The 16,584-nt window shown below is 44.8% G+C and overlaps 1 protein-coding gene across 4 annotated transcripts in view; it reads right to left on the minus strand.

Annotated features, from left to right (window-relative positions):
* adarb1b (adenosine deaminase RNA specific B1b) overlaps positions 1 to 16,584 on the minus strand; it is a 391,221-nt gene that overhangs the window by 88,431 nt on the left and 286,206 nt on the right. For all 4 annotated transcript variants that reach the window (XM_038787593.1, XM_038787596.1, XM_038787595.1 and 1 more), the window contains one exon: positions 9,098 to 9,181. In XM_038787593.1, coding sequence (XP_038643521.1) covers positions 9,098 to 9,181 — 84 coding nt within the window. Of the gene's footprint in view, positions 1 to 9,097; positions 9,182 to 16,584 lie in introns of those variants that run through there.

Genomic DNA, 16,584 nt, shown 5'->3' on the forward strand with positions numbered 1-16,584 from the left:
CAGGGCCGGTGGTAGAATTTCAACTCAATTGAAATTACATGACTAAATTAGGACTATAAAGCAGGTAATGGTAATTGTGCCAATAATTGTCAACTGTTGTAAAAACCCACCTAGTTCACTAATGTCCCGATAGGGAAGGAAATCTGCTGTTCTTATCTGGTCTGGCATACATGTTACCCCAGACCCACAGCAATGTAGTTGTCCAAAGATGTGCAGGGGTTACGGGGATAGGGCAGTGGAGTGGGCCTAGGTAGAATGCTCTTTCGGAGGGTTGGTGCAGACTCCATGGGCTAAATGCTTCCTCCTCCACTGTAGGGAAACTATGGACTCTGAACTGTCCTTTGAATTAACCTAGCAGCACACACAGTTCAAGAGCAATTAGGGATGGGTAACAAATGCTGACTGTAATGAACTCCAATTGGCTTTATTGGTTGGCCAATTGGAGTATGAGCTCCCTCAATGATAGGTCATTGAGGGGGCCCATATAATCACCTGTGTAGGCTTTGTGAGCAGTCTTAAGTTGACTGGACTGCTACCAGCACTGTTTGTAGCTGCTCCTGTAATATCGTTATTGTAAATAAATATTGGTGTGGTGACGGAACTCCTGCCTCCCGTGGATTACTATACTGACCTTGCCAGCGAGACCCATATCCCATGCAAGAATATTTTTAAAAATAAGACCAAAGCATTTAGATTCTCTCACACAGGGATTGAGTGACCAGGTTAGCTATGAACAAACATTGTGAGAATTATTAAGTAACGAAGAAAGCAGAAAGGTTGAAGCGTGACAGCCACAAGATATTCTAGCAACATTGTTTGAGTTACTTGGACTGTTGATGCTTATTAATTAGTTTCTGTATAGAAAATAATTTAAAAACTGTTAATACTTATAATTACAGTTTGCATAAAAAAGAACTTAAGGAAGTAATTTTAAATATATTTGAAAGTAATTAGATTACATGCATATTTGCTCACTTTTAGCTAGTAAACATAAAACAGAGCGTAACTTGTACACCTGGGTTTTAGAATGCAAATGCTAGCATTAGTAACAGATATTTCTTAAGGATATCCAAATGACGCTAATACTGGATAGATGAGACTTCACTATAAATGAGTCCCTTGTTACTTTTTGGTTTCCAAATGTAGCATCATTAGGATTTGCTGTGTGATTGGAATATGATCACCTTCTTCTTCCTTCTCTTTCCTCCAGTTGATCTCGGGAAGGCTAGTATCTAGACCAACACAAAGCTATCAATGCAAAATTACATCAGACTACAACAGAACTACCCTTTTGTAATCCCGTCACTCTTCTAAATGGGTTTAGCACAGGAGTAATTGAATTTACTTGAAAACGTTCTTCAACTAGTGGTACAGAATTCAAAGCTTACGTGTGCTGTTGTTTCATTTGGATGTGGGGCGCATTGTGGGCTCTGCTGTGTTTTTTCCAAAACCTGGCCAATTAGTTACCTTTTTTTAAAATGACCTTTTGTTATGAAAACTGAAGAACACTACAATGCAGGCGACTGGACTTGTATCCATGCTTACTGCAAGGCAGAAGTGAGTGCGTTGAAAAGAGTAACAGGAATGTTGACACTCTGGCAAGACAGTAAAAGGAAAGGTATCCAGATAAAGTATAATAAAGTCTTCAAAAGTTCTTGATCAAATTAATTTCTTCGAAAAGGAAGAAAGCTAATTTAAAAATACAGCCGAACCACGACACGGCTATGCACTAATGTTGGTTTGCAAATTGGGCAGGAATAAAAAAGTACTGCATCAAACTTCCAACACAGCCACTGTCTGGGTTTAGTCCAGTAAATTATAAATAATAAAGCAATCATTCAAGAGACACCAGCGCTGCAGATCAGCACACTTCCGGTGATGCTTTCAGAGATTCGCGATTTGTAGCAGTTTGCCCAGATTGCTGGGCCAACGGTGGTGGTGGAGAATTTGTTTTAAATAATCAAAATGTTTGACAAAGTTGATTTGTTTAATTAAACTGTATTTCATACACAACTTCAGTAGTTGGGTTGTGTGCTCTACGCATGAATAATTACATTTAAAAACAAACGTTTTGCTGGTCTTCCCGCTTTCAGGAGATGCTGCATTAGGGGAGGGCTCGTAACTTGTTTACTCTCCGCTGAGGCCTAATAAATGTGATTATGGCGTAATTCCAAAAGATGCCCATTTGTAGGGAGCATACATCATAAAAAAAGGAAACAGATTGGGAAATTGATCCAACCTCCAACTTAATGAAACGCGAAAAACACTAGCAGGCTACAGAATCAGGGAGGGCTGGGAAATTGGGAACATATATTTGTCCAGTTGTAGTGAACATCAGGTCTAGGTGTGACAGCTCCCCATCAGCATCTCAAATAGTATTTGCTGCTGCAGCACAACCCAAAGTTAACATTTAACAAATTAAGGAATTAGTGGAACAAACAAAAAGGGGAAAAAATGAGTTCAACAATAAAATGCTGCATGTTTCACTTGACTACACTAACGTAGGTTGAGGTAGGAAAAAATGGCATTAAATACAGAGGAGACTGAAATCAAATTATGCTACTCACTAGTTATGATGGTTGTATCAAGAAATCATCAAGAAAAGTTACACTGAAGAATAAATTCCAAATTTTTGTATTTTAATTTTTTTAAATGACACCTACCAATGATGCATTAACAAGTATCACAGGGAATTAAACTGGTCTGGCCTCAGGAACACTAAAAAATTTAATGTGCACATATGAAGCCACATCAGCTTGAAGAATAGATCATTGGTTAAGGATGGTATTTTAAAATCAGTACAGGCCACTATGTGAATAGGGAAAATGATTTGTACTGAAAAGAGCAGTGCTGAACATCAGTCTCGGCTAAGATTATACTATTTAACTATAACAGAAGTTCTCCCATGTGGGAACTCTTCCAGCACTAACTGTTACTTTCAAAGATATGCAAAATTCCTCTTCCAGCAGTTACTCTGCAAATGATTAGAAAGTGGATGGTTTGCACTATTTTGATATTGAACTGAAACGTGGACCTACTTAAAAGTATACAATGTCAGTGTGAACCTTAATTCCACTCTCTCTGTGGCAAGTATATATTTCATTAAGCAAGGAGACCAAAATCATATGCAATATCCCAGGTGCGGTGTCGTCTGGGTGTATATAATTGCAACAAGACAACTTTACTCCTATACTCAAATCCTCTGGCAATAAAGGCCAACATACCATTTGCCTTTCTTTTTTTAAATAAATTTAGAGTATCCAATTCATTTTTTCCAAGGGGCAATTTAGCGTGGCCAATCCACCTGCCCTGCACATGCTTGGGTTGTGGGGTGAGACCCACAAAGACACTTGGAGAATGTGCAAACTTCACACGGACAGTGACACGGGGCCGGTATCGAACCTGGGTCCTCGGCGCCGTGAGGCAGCAGTGCTAACCAGTGTGCCACCGTGCCGCACAGAGCCATTTGCCTTTCTAACTGTTGGCTGCATCAGCACTCATGAACCAGGTCAACCAGGTCCATTCGACATCAACACTGCCAAATCTCTCCCCATTTAAGAAATACTCTGTATTTCTATTTTTCCTACCAAAATGGATAACTTCACATTTTTCACATTATATTCCATCTGTCACGTCATCGTTTTTGGCCACTCACATACTCTGTCCAAATCCCCATGTAGCCTCTTTGAATTCTTCTAATTCATATTCTTACATTTTTAGGTCATCAGTAAATTTGGAAATATTGATTTGGACCCCACATCCAAATCATTGATATGGATTGTGAATAGCTAGGGCCCAAGCACCAACTCCTGCAACACCCACTAGTTACATTCTACCAACTGGAAAATAACCCTTTGGTTCCTTCTGCCGTTAGCCAGTTCTCAATTCATGCCTGTTTTTTTTTAAACCATCAATCCCATGTGCTCTTATTTTGTGTACTACTCTTTTGTGTGGGACATTATCAAAAACCTTCTGAAAATCCAAACACACCACATCCACTGGGTCCTCCTCATCAAAAATCTCCCCAACAGGTTGTCAAACATGATATCCGTCTCATAAATCTGTGCTGACTCGAGCTAATCCTACCATTATTTTCTAAGTGTTCAGTTATCACACCCTTTATAACAGATTCTACAGTTATTTCCCTGCTGCAGATGTCAGCTCCCATTTTTTCTCTCCCTTCTGTATTAAATGGTAGGGTTACATTTGCTACCTTCCAATCTGTGGGAACCATTCCAGAATCTACAGAATTATGGAAGATGATTACCAATGCATCCACCATCTCTATAGTCACCTTTTCAACGCTCTGCGATGTACATCATCAGGTCCAGAGGATTTAACAAATTTCATTCCCATTAATCTCTTCAGTACTACTTCTTACCAATGCTAGTTTCATCCAGTTCCTCATTCCTGTTAGTCCCTTGGTTCAAGTATTTCTTTTTTTTATAAATTTAGAGGACCCAATTATTTATTTTCCACTTAAGGGGCAATTTGGCCAATCCGCCTACCCTGCACAGCTTTGGGTTGTGGGGGTGAAACCCACGTGGACACGGAGAGAATGTGCAAACTCCACACGGACAGTGAGCCAGGGCCAGGATTCGAACCCAGGTCCTCAGCGCCGTAGTCCCAGTGCTAACCACTGTGCCACATGTAGCCCGGTTAGAGTAATTTTGAGAGTTTTTATTGTACCTTCCTCAGTGAAGAAAGACATAAAGGGCACGATTTTCCCCAAAAAGTTTGAAGTTTGTGGCGGCTTTGCAGGGAGTTTCCCGCCAGCTTTGCCGGCGAGTTCCCCACCGTTATTCGCTGCCACTTTTTTGGGCCCTGGGGAAATTTCCCACCGGTTTAACCCACTTACAATTTTTTTTAGCACTGGGGAGCTGAACTCCGAGAGCAGGCCGCCATTTTGAAAGGGTGCCCCGATCTCGAAATTAGATTGTGGGTCCCCCACACATCCCACCCATGGATAATGTCACCTCCCACAAACATGGACACTACCCCACACCCCCCCAAGTGAGGACACCCCGCTATGAGGTCACTGGGGGTCCCCCATTCAGACCCCCAAAGCCCCCTTACAGTACCCCCTCCCTTTCAGGACGCCCACCCTCCACCTCTCCAACCTCCCAGGGGGCCTACTTACCCCCTGCACTCCCAAACCCTTGAAACACCTCAAACCCTCATTTCATGGGCATAGCACCCGTGGCACTCGCCCACCCTTGGTACTTGCCCACCCTTGCACTGCCACCCTGACACTCAGGCAGTGCTCCTGCCAGCTTGGCAGTGCCATTCAGTCACCTTGGTTGTGCCAGGGTGGTAGACCAAGGTGCTAGCTGGGCAGTGCCAATGTGCCCACATTCCAGGGGAGGACCAGGGAGCCACTCTGCACTTACCCTGACCACCCAGAGGTCTGCGATGGCCGGGTTTTTATTGTCGTCCCCCCCCCCCCGGTGCTGTTCCGCCTGGTCCACATTTGCATGGACCAGCACTGATCGGCGCCTGGCTGCAGTCTCCCTGGGGATGCCAGAGATTCGACTGTGGCCAGTGGATCCCAGGCAAGTAGGTCGTAAGTAGGTTTACAGCCTACTTCCGTGAGCATCATTTGGCCCCTCCTATTTTAGGCGGAGTTCCTACTCCGACATCTCGCGGGACTTGGATGAATTCCGCGAGGCAAGGAGGCGGCAGGAGGTCCACTGGAGGGCTCTCGCGGGATTCTCCAGCCACGCTGTGGGCTCGCTTGAGTGCAACACAGCAAGAGAATCACGCCCAAAGTACTTGTTTAGTTTCTCTGCCATTTCCCGATTCCCCATTATAAATTCTACTATCTCTTCCCATAATAGGCTCACTTTTGTTAATTTTTTCCTATTTACATACTGAGAGAAGCTTTTATAGTCCATTTTTAAGTTTCTTGCTAATTTACTCATATCCTTGTTTCTCTAGAATTCCGCAAAGGAGGACCAAGAAACCGATAAAAAGATCTCAATCCTCCAGTTTCCTACTTTTTTGACAACGCGATAAACATCTTCCTGTGATCATAGAATGAACCATTGAATTTACAGTACATGAGGCGCCGATTAGGCCCATCGAGTCTGCACCGGCCCTTGGAAAGAGTTCCCTACTTATGCCCACTCCTCCAGCCTATCCCCATTACCCCGCCCAACCTTTTTGACACTAAGGGGCAATTTAGCATGGTCAATCCACCTAACCTGCACATCTTTGGACTGTGGGAGGGAACCAGAGCACCCAGAGAAAACCCACACAGATAGGGGGAGAAAGTGCAAACTCCACACAGTCACCCGAGACTGGAATTGAACCCGATTCCCTGGAGTGGTGAGGAAGCAGTGCTTACCACTGTGCCACCGTGCCGCCTTGATCTAATGCAACCTTTAACTTCCCTCATTAGCCATGATTGGAACACTTTTCCAGTTGGGCTTTGCGCCTGAAAGGAATGTATATCTGTTGTAAACTATGCATTAATTCTGTAAATGCTAGCTATTACCCGTCTTCCACCAAGCCTTTTAATGTAGTCTTCCAATCTACCACAGCCAACTTGCGCCTCAACTTGCCCAACTTTGAAACGTAACGTGAGATTCTATCATATAATGGTCACTTGTCCTGAAAGGCTCCCTTACAAGTTTTATTAGCCCTTTCTCATTTCACAATACATGATCTAAAATAGCCTGTTCCCTAGTTGCTTCCTTAATAAACTGTTTCAGAGAACTATCATGAATAAATTCCAGGTATTTTCCCTCTGCAGTCCTTCTATTAATTTGTTTCTCAGTCTACATGTAGAGTAATAATAATAATAATCTTTTTATTATCACAAGTATGAAGTTACTCAGTGATTACCTTTATTACATGCACCTCTAATTTACTGATTTATACTGTGCCCTACGTTCCCACGACTGTTTGGTGACCTATAAATAATTCCCAATGTTTGCTGCCCCTTGCTATTGCTTAGCTCCACTCAAACAGATGCTACATCTTGGTCTTCTGATCTAACATGCTCTGCTTCCTTTGTACAGATCTCATCCTTTATTATCAGCGCTGGCCCATCTCCTTTTGCTTTTTGCCAGTTCTGTAGGTTATTTAAATCAGAAACATTTAACTCTGTTTCTCTCCACAGATGCTGCCAGACCTGATGAATTTATCCAGCATTTTCTGTTTTTCTTTCAGATTTCCAGCTTCCACAGTATTTTGCTTTCATCCTAATTACTTTAGTTGTTATCTAATTTATAGTAAAGATAGCTAATGTACAAAGTTAAAAAAAAATCAGTCTGTATATCCAAATAGGGCTTGTGCAGCGTGAAGATGTAATGCGCAATTGCTTGCAAGAAGTGTTCTAGATCAGCAATAGAAAAGAAACACACACAAAAGGGAAGGGGTGGAAGTATATCAAGGCCCGTGGGAGAAATTAAGAGAAGAAAAATCCTCATCTAATTGAGAATAAAGAACATGGAGATCCAATCACTTCACACTTTTTTTTAAATTTGAGGCCCAATTATTTTTTTCCATTGAAGGGGCAATTTAGTGTGGCCATTCTACCTACCCTGCACATCTTTAGATTGTGGAGGCGAGACCCACGAAGACACTGGAATCACTTCACACCTACTCAGCTGGTTGAGTAGCACAGAATGACAGAAATATAGTAGGGATAGTAGTAGGTTGAGGCAAATATTTTTTCCAAAATTATTTTTCTGAAAACATCTTTAGTTAAAGTCTCTCAAAGTGTTCAATACAATTATCAGCTGCTCTAAAGTACAAAATCTAAGGTGTTGATGGCACAGCATTTATTTTCTTGGATGTGGACAATCGTTTACAGAAGATTTAGAGTTTTTATATTTTATCTGAAGCATTTTCAAACAGCTTGTCACCGACAATGGACATGCACTGGATTCACCTCAACCCCCACATAAAGAGTGTGAGTGACATAACTTTCATTGAAAACTACTCTGTCATTTAGAAATTTAGTTCTATTTCTCAGTAGCAGATAATTACGGGCAGAAACAAATTTTAATTTACTTGTTTAAAAAAAAGTCTAAATGCAAATACGGGATTAAAATCTGGTTTTATACAAAGTGTCATTCCAGTCAAGGCTATAGCCCAATTTAGAATTGTACACTCTCCGGTAACATCGAATAGTTCATTTCTATTGCAATCTGGGTGACAGCTCCTCAGAAAATTTAGAATTTTAACATTAGAAATCAGTTTTTCGGATACTTTCTTTAAGCTGATCAATTGATTTTTAAAAATGTTAAACAATGTAAATAGTAACATTTAGATTGTTGGACCAAGCAAACCGATCTTGCACAGACGTTAAATGTAACAGTGACTACTTCCTCAACCCCGCCCTTGCGTGGGTCTCACCCCCACAACCCAAAAGATGTGCAAGATGGATTGGTCACACTAAATTGGATTTTGCTTTCAACTACAAAATTACTTTTGTGATGGACATTGCCCCAGAACAAACTGGTTCCATCACAGTGTTTAGCTCCTCGTCACCCCTACAACCCCGTTGATCAACTTTCTTTGTACTTTTGCAATGTAAAATGTAAAAAATGCCACACTTTAGGGTTAAGATATAACTAGGAGGCACAATCTGAAAAAGGCAATGCCACTCTAATCCATCAAAACACATCAAACTGCTCTAGTGTTTTACCGTAATGGATATACGGGCAGCATGGTAGCATAGTGGTTAGCACAATTGCTTCACAGCGCCAGGGTCTCAGGTACGATTCCTGGCTTGAGTCGCTGTCTGTGCGGAGCCTGCACGTTCTCCCCGTGTGTGCGTGGGTTTCCTCCATGTGCTCCGGTTTCCTTCCACAGTCCAAAGATGTGCAGGTTAGGTGGATTGGCCATGCTAAATTGCCCTTAGTGCCTAAAATTGCCCTTAGTGTTCGGTGGGGTTACTGGGTTATGGGGATAGGGTGCTCTTTCCAAGAGCCGGTGCAGACTCGATGGGCTGAATGGCCTCCTTGTGCACTATAAATTCTATGAAAAAATTCTATGATTTGTAAATTAGGCTATTTCAACATTTGTATATATCATAACAATGGTCATCAGGATCATGCTCATAAGCTGAAATAGGCAGCAGTCTTACTCATATTTTCACCATCCTCATCACCCACTTCCAGGGGATAACACCTCTGCTGGCTTCTCAACTGCTGATATTCAAGCGATTTATCTGCAAGACAATAAAGATCATCATGAAAATTGCATGTTTCTTTGTTCATTGGGCAAACATTACAGTGAACAGCACAGGAAAGACAAAATCCTCAGTTTTGAAGAAAAGAGCAGAACACAGCTATGTGGAAGGAAGTGAACATATGCCATTCTGGAATAGGACAGACTCCTGTTTATTATCCAAAAAACTCCAGGTCAACACATCTCAATTTTGTTGCTAGCAAATAACTTTTGCCACTGGCCCATAGTTAATTGTAGAGAGCACATTTTCCTCCTAGTAATCTTAGACTTTGTTTGCTAGCACCATGCAGAACTGGTGTTGGAGAAGAAAAACATAGGGCGCGATTCTCCAGAAAGATTTCTAAGTGTGGTAGTGAGCAGGAATTGCCGGCGCTCAACCCAGCAAATCTCGCTGCAAATGACGGCTCACCAGTTGATTCACCAGGGCCACGTTCGCCAGCCCTCCGCTAACAAGAGCAGCACTTGCTCCGCCAACTCGCAACAATGGTGCCAAGGAGACTAGTCCCAAGATTCGGGGATGCTGGCCTGGGGAAGCACCTAGACACGGTGGAGGCCAGGAGGGATGTTGTCTTGCTCCAGATGAGATGTCCCGGAGGGTGAGCCAAAAAGCTACCAGTGCTGCCTGGGACGAGGTGGCGGCAGCAGTCAGCTCGGGGAGTGTGACCAGGAGGACTGGTCTTCAGTGCCGGAAGAAGGTCAACGACCTACACCGGGCAGCATGAGTGAGTAGACACCAAAGCCACCCCCCCTCCCCTCAAAGGGAGCATCCAGTCCCCTGCCCTGGAGGTAACCGAGGACAGATTAGTCACTGACCACATGCCTATTCTCCTGCAGGCCCTCCAGCTGACGGTGCGGGCCCATCCCGGGCAGCACCCTCTCCTGAGGGTGAACACCTCGGAGGAGAGCTCAGAGGGCGCAACCGTTGTAGTCACGTCATAGCTGTCATTCCCACCCTCCATCAGTGCAGATACACACACCTGGATGGGAAATGTTAGTGGACAGGCATCTGGGGTACAATCTGGTCAGCACCACACTTCTGCTGATACACATCTGGTGGAGGTGAGGAATTGAACAAACAAATGAGATATAAAATAGGATTATTAGTTAGAATAATGTAGATGATAGAGCCGGTCTGATGGTAGTGAGTTCACAGACAAAGAACAAAGGAATTCAGCAAAGCATGGCCAGGAAGGGGAGAGGGGAGCCTCGTGCAGAGGATGGTGAAAAAGATGCTGGGTAACAAGAGGCCCAGGGTTGAGGAATGCGAAGTGAGCCAATCAGGATATATGGCCAGGTCAGGAGGTGTATAGGATGACCTATGGGAATCTTGTATGGGAAACTTGATGCTATTTGAATGATATGTGCAGAGATCTCTTTGTCTTCTACCTCACTCGGTTCTGGGAGATTCAGGAGACTGAATGTGTTCTGAATCTCTATAGAGCGGGTCAGCCTTGCAAGTTGTTTAAAAATAAATAATGCTTTACCTACAGATCCCTCTTGAGTTTTATTGAGGCCAGACGGATGGGTAAAGAACTTAATTTGACAGAGGCAGGAACCCCTTGGCGACATAGAAGTCAGAGGTCTGCTGGACCCCAGGCACCAGCTGGTTCCCAGTCTGATGCAGAGCCTCTTGAACAGAATTACCTGGAGCTGATGGTGACGATAGGGAGCGGCCAGGACATTCAGAGGGAGATATCAGCGTCACTCCAACAGATCCATAGCCGATTGAAGGAGTCCCAGAGGCTACGGCCGTAGGAGATGGCGTCAGCAGTGAGTGACACCGAGGCTAACACTGCTAAGTGGAGAGCCTGTGCACGATGTCAGCACCATGAGTGAAGGTGCCCAAGTGTCACTCAGTCAGTGCCAGCCATAGCCGAGGGTCTCGACGGAATGTCTGGTTCGCTGGGGGATGTCACCGAGCACCAGGCTGCCCTTGATGAAGTTCTGCGAGACATGTCCCACTCTCACATGGGCATGGTCGGGGCGTTGCGGAGCTTGTCCCAGTCACTGAGGAGTGTTGCCGAGGGTGTCGACACCATGGTGCAGACATTGGGGAACCGCCAGGAGGGGGGGATTGGTAGGCTCCCACTAAAAAAGGCGGAGAGGAGCTTCAGGTACTTGGGGTCCAGGTGGCCAGGAGCTGGGGGGGCCTTGCATAAGCTTAACCTCACAAGGCTGGTGGAGCAAACGGAGGAGGAGTTTAAGAGATGGGACATGCTGCCGCTGTCTCTGGCGGGTAGGGTGCAATCAGTCAAGATTACGGTGCTCCCGAGATTTCTGTTCCTATTCCAGTGCCTCCCCATCCTTATCCCGAAGGCTTTTTTCAGGCGGTTTAACGGGAGCATTCCGGGGTTTGTGTGGGCGCACGGGACCCCAAGGTGTTCTTGGAGCGGGGCAGGGATAGGGGGGGCTGGCGCTGCCCAACCTCTGTGGGTATTATTGGGCTGCCAACGCAGCGATGGTGCGTAAGTGGGTCGTGGACGGGGAAAGGGCAGCATGGAAGAGGATGGAGATGGCGTCCTGTGTGGGCACGAGCCTCGAGGCGCTGGTAACGGCGCCGCTGCCACTCCCTCCAACGAGGTATACCACGAGCCCGGTGGTGGCGGCTACTCTCAAAATTTGGGGGCAATGGAGACGGCACAGGGGGGCCTCGATGGGGTCCCCGATACGGGGGAACCACCGGTTTGTCCCGGGGAGATTTGATGGCGGGTTCCTGAGTTGGCACAGGGCAGGTTGAGGGACATGTTTGTAGACGGGAAGTTTGCGAGCGTGGGTGAGCTGGAAGGGAGGTTCGGGCTCCCCCCGGGGAACACCTTTAGGTACATGCATGTAAGGGCGTTTGTCAGGAGGTAGGTGGCGGAGTTCCCTCTGCTGCCGCCGCGAGGGGTTCAGAACAGGGTGCTCTCGGGGGTGTAGGTCGGAGAGGGGAGGATCTCGGCAACGTACCAAGTGATGCAGGAGGTAGATGAGGCCTCGGTTGAGGAGCTAAAGGGTAAATGGGAGGAGGAGCTGGGTGAGGAGATTGAGGAGGGGACGTGGGCGGACGCCTTAGGAAGGGTGAACTCCTCCTCTTCTTGTGCGAGGCTTAGCCTCATACAGTTTAAGGTACTGCATAGGGCTCACATGACCGGGACAAGGGTGCGCCGTTTTTTTGGGAGCGAGGACAGGTGTATTAGGTGCTCAGGGAGCCCAGCAAACCATACCCATATGTTCTGGGCATGCCCAGCGCTCGGGGAATTTTAGCAAGAACGGTGTCGAGGGTGGTAGGATCCAGGGTAAGTCCAGGCTGGGGACTCGCAATATTTGGGGTTGCAGAGGAGCCGGGAGTGCAGGGGGCGAAAGAGGCCGGCATTCTGGCCTTTGCGTCCCTAGTAGCCCGGCGGAGGATTCTTCTTCAGTGGAAGGATGCGAGGCCCCCAAGCGTGGAGCCCTGGGTCAACGATATGGCGGGGTTTATTAAATTGGAGAGGGTGAAATTTGCCCTCAGGGGATCAGTGCAGGGGTTCTTCAGGAGGTGGCAACCATTCCCAGATTTCCTGGCAGAACGGTAGAAAAAGGCCAGCAGCAGCAGCAACCCGGGGGGGAGGGAGTCTCTTTATTTTGGGCTGAAGGGACGTGTATATTTGTTCTTTGCTAATGATGATTGGGGGGGGGGGGGATCTTTCTGTTCTTAGTATTTTCTGTTATTGATATTATGTGAAAATGTGAATTTAAATAATTATTTTTAAAAAAGTGAAGATATTGGTTTCTCGCCACGCTACGGTGTGATCCTGATTGCGCCTACGGGAGCGGGCCGGTTGCATCGCAGTTTGCCGCCTGGTGTGGATCTCGTTTTTGGCCTCCCCCACTATTCACCGGCCTCCTTCTACTTGAGCATGAGCGTAATGAGGCCAGAAGATGCCCAAAGTTTCAAATAAGCTAATGCAAGTGTTAAAATCCTCTAAGTATGTGCAGCTAAGACAATGCTTTGAGAACTCACTTTTAGTCATCCAAATGAGTCTTGAGGAAACTAGCAATCAGGATATGAGACAAGGGTAATGCAAGGGAAGAAAATGCTTTATCAAGGTGGTTGGGACAAGGATTGTCCCAGGAACGGGTACACATGGGTTGGCACAGTGGTGCAGCGAGCGGTTGCTCCCTCCCATGGCAGCCAATCCCTGCGGAGCACGGTAGCATAGTGGTTAGCACAATTGCTACACAGCTCCAAGGTCCCAGGTTCGATTCCGGCTTGGGTCACTGTCTGTGTGGAGTCTGCACGTTCTCCCCGTGTGTGCGTGGGTTTCCGCTGGGTGCTCCGGTTTCCTCCCACAGTCCAAAGATGTGCAGGTTAAGTGAATCGGCCGTGCTAAATTAACCTTAGTGTCCAAAATTGCCCTTAGGGTTGGGTGGGGTTACTGGATTATGGGGATGGGGTGGAGGTTTGGGTAGGGTGCTCTTTCCAAGAGCCGGTGCAGACTCGATGGGCCGAATGGCTTTCTTCTGCACTGAAAATTCTATAAGATAAATGAGTGGCAAAAACATGTAAATTGACATGCAAATCGCTACTAATTTTATTACATTTTACCATTGTTCAGCTGCTTTTCGCAAACAAGGTAACCAGACCAAAAACATACTGGGATATTGATCTGCCGTCTAGGCTCTGAAATCAGTAGCGTTGGCACTGTGCATTCTTTGAACTCCATGATTAGCAATGCACGTTCTCCGCACATCAGTGTGTTAGCGCTGAATGTTCTCTGATTTCAGTTGAGGACCAAATACTTTCTTGACTTGAGGGCTCATTCTCGACGCTCTCGGAAATCAGTAATATCAACACAGTGCCTTGTCACTCTGCGTGTCTGAATTCAGTAGACTGCCTGATGATTCCTGGATCAAATTACACATAGCAGCCAAAGTGTTGGATGCGTTTTACCTGCCCACACCCCATCGGCGGGACAAAGTCTGCTCTTTCCAACATAGTGACAGAAATAGAATCAATCATGCTTATTTAACTCTTAACAGCATTTAATATTCGGAATTAAGCACAGGTCGGTCAGAGATTAAATGGCAGAATTGTGATTCAGTGTGCTCTGGGAACAATATGAAGTTTTTACAGCACTTCCACCTACATAAAACCTTTAAAATCGCACCCAAAGAAAATTGCAAATGTAAATGAAGTCACCTTCAGAAAAGGTGTGCAACAGGACAGTCAAATACAAACAAACATCTTCAAAGCCAGTCACATGAAGCAACCAATATACTGAGCTTCTATCATTCTAAGCAAATTTTCACACAAAGTGTTTAAATAGAACCGAAGATAAATATTATCTGCAGATAGCATGTGTCGATTTGGCTGGCACAAGACACACTTGGAAAATAAATTGAGAATTTTGATGTGCAAGAAAGCTCTCTGTAACTGTGGTATCTTCACTTGGCACATGTTGGGCTCGGGCTCATTTGAAGACGAGAGAAAAAAATAATTTGGGAGGATAGCAGAACAGCTTTGATATGCCAATACATTTTTACGATAAACATTGGTAGAGATTATCACAATGTCAAAGGACTCGTGCATAATAACCATCTAAAATGAGACGGGAGTTAAATCAAATTTCTGCATTTTGAACAGCACTATAACTTACTGCCGGATAGTGAGAATAACACATCGCCATCCAACTTCACACTTGCCTACCATGTCACGTTCTGTTCAAGTTCCTCAATTCCTGTTTCCAAATATCACTCCAAGTCATGTCACCATCAATTTTCCATCTCCTCTTCATCCTCCTGCTTGTAAAGTGCTCTACGCATTCATCTCTATAAGCGGTATTATTTAAATGCAAGTGGTTCTTGGAACAAGAATATGTGCCAGGCTACCTGGCACCAGCCAAAGGAAATCCAATATCTGTGACAGCTACACTTAATTCACCCAATAAATAATATCCAAAACCTGTTACAATTACAAGGCTTATAAGATGGTGATATTTTTGGACTGTAGTTTAAAATTTAGGGTAAATGAAGGGGGTGGCGGGACTTGTTCTGTAATCTTCCTGACAGTAAGCCTGGGTGGATTGATTGTTGGAGATCAACGGCAAGCTTATATTGTTTTACTAAGAAGAAGGTGCAAGGTATTTACACTTGGGGATAATGGCAGCAATCTCGTCTTGTAATCGTTACACTGAGCCTCCCAAAGTCTCAGAAAGGTGTTCAATGGACCTGGTTATAAACAGTTCTACTGCAAACTTTCGATTTACTTAAGAGTAAAAACAGTTGGACTCTCAATGAGTTATCTAGCATTTCTACCTGGATGTAAAGTTGATTTGTTTCATAAAAGCAAATTACTACGGATTCTGGAATCTGAAGCAAAAACAGAAAATGCTGGACAATCTCAGCAGGTCTAACAGCATCTTTAATGTTTCAAGTCTGGATGACTCTTTGCCAAATGTGTTTCATGTTGTCACGGGAAAGACTGAGGAAGCAATTTTTGAGATCAGGTTACAGGCTCCCCTACAAATCAATGAATATCATAGACAGACAGCAGAGGTACTGTGTGGTTGGCAGAGAGAAGAGGCTGCTTGGCTTTGTAAGCTATTGTAGCCAGATGCAGGAAGGAGGCCGACTCTAGTTGAAGAGATACATCCTCCAGCCATCTAAGGATTCCAGGGTATTCATCTTGACAGGGCCAAGGGAACAATCATCGGAACAGGCTTTATGGAGGATTGCGGCCTTAAGAAACTCTCTGAAAACTGAGGAAATCATTTAGTCATTATTATTGAAGTTATTGTTTGGTGAAACAAGGATATGGGAATACATTGGAACCTGAAAGCAACTGTAAAAGGTTTGCTAAAAGGAGAATAATTCTGTGGAAAGGCTTTTAAGTACACTTTTCTGTGGTTTAAAGTATAAATTGCCTACAAGTAGAAGAACTGTGTTTAATCAATAGTTTTTCATCATTTGTTACAGTAAAACTTTTATAATGTGAAATCTTGTTGTGCATTCTTTCAGCTAATAGTGTAAAGTCACCATAATCCCAGATGACCATATAAATAAAAGCAAATTACTGCGGATGCTGGAATCTGACACTAAAGGGAAAATGCTGGAAAATCTCAGCAAGTCTGGCAGCATCTGTAGGGAAAGAAAAGAGCTAACGTTTCAAGTCCGTGACTCTTTGTCAAAGCTGCTTAGCTCTTTTCTCTCCCTATGGATGCTGCCAGACTTGCTGAGATTTTCCAGCATTTTCCCTTTCTTCCCAGATGACCATAGGTTGCTTACCCCTTTGAGGGGGAGAGCTGACTGGCAGAGATTTAACCTGAGGATCACCTTAGACGAAGGGCAAGGTTGAGAAGGCGGGCTTTCATGAATAACCTCAGCCAGTACAGGAATTGAACCCGCGCTGCTGGTCTTGCTCTACAT

The sequence above is a fragment of the Scyliorhinus canicula genome, chromosome 2 (assembly GCF_902713615.1).
Source record: "Scyliorhinus canicula chromosome 2, sScyCan1.1, whole genome shotgun sequence".
NCBI classification, from domain to species: domain Eukaryota; kingdom Metazoa; phylum Chordata; class Chondrichthyes; order Carcharhiniformes; family Scyliorhinidae; genus Scyliorhinus; species Scyliorhinus canicula.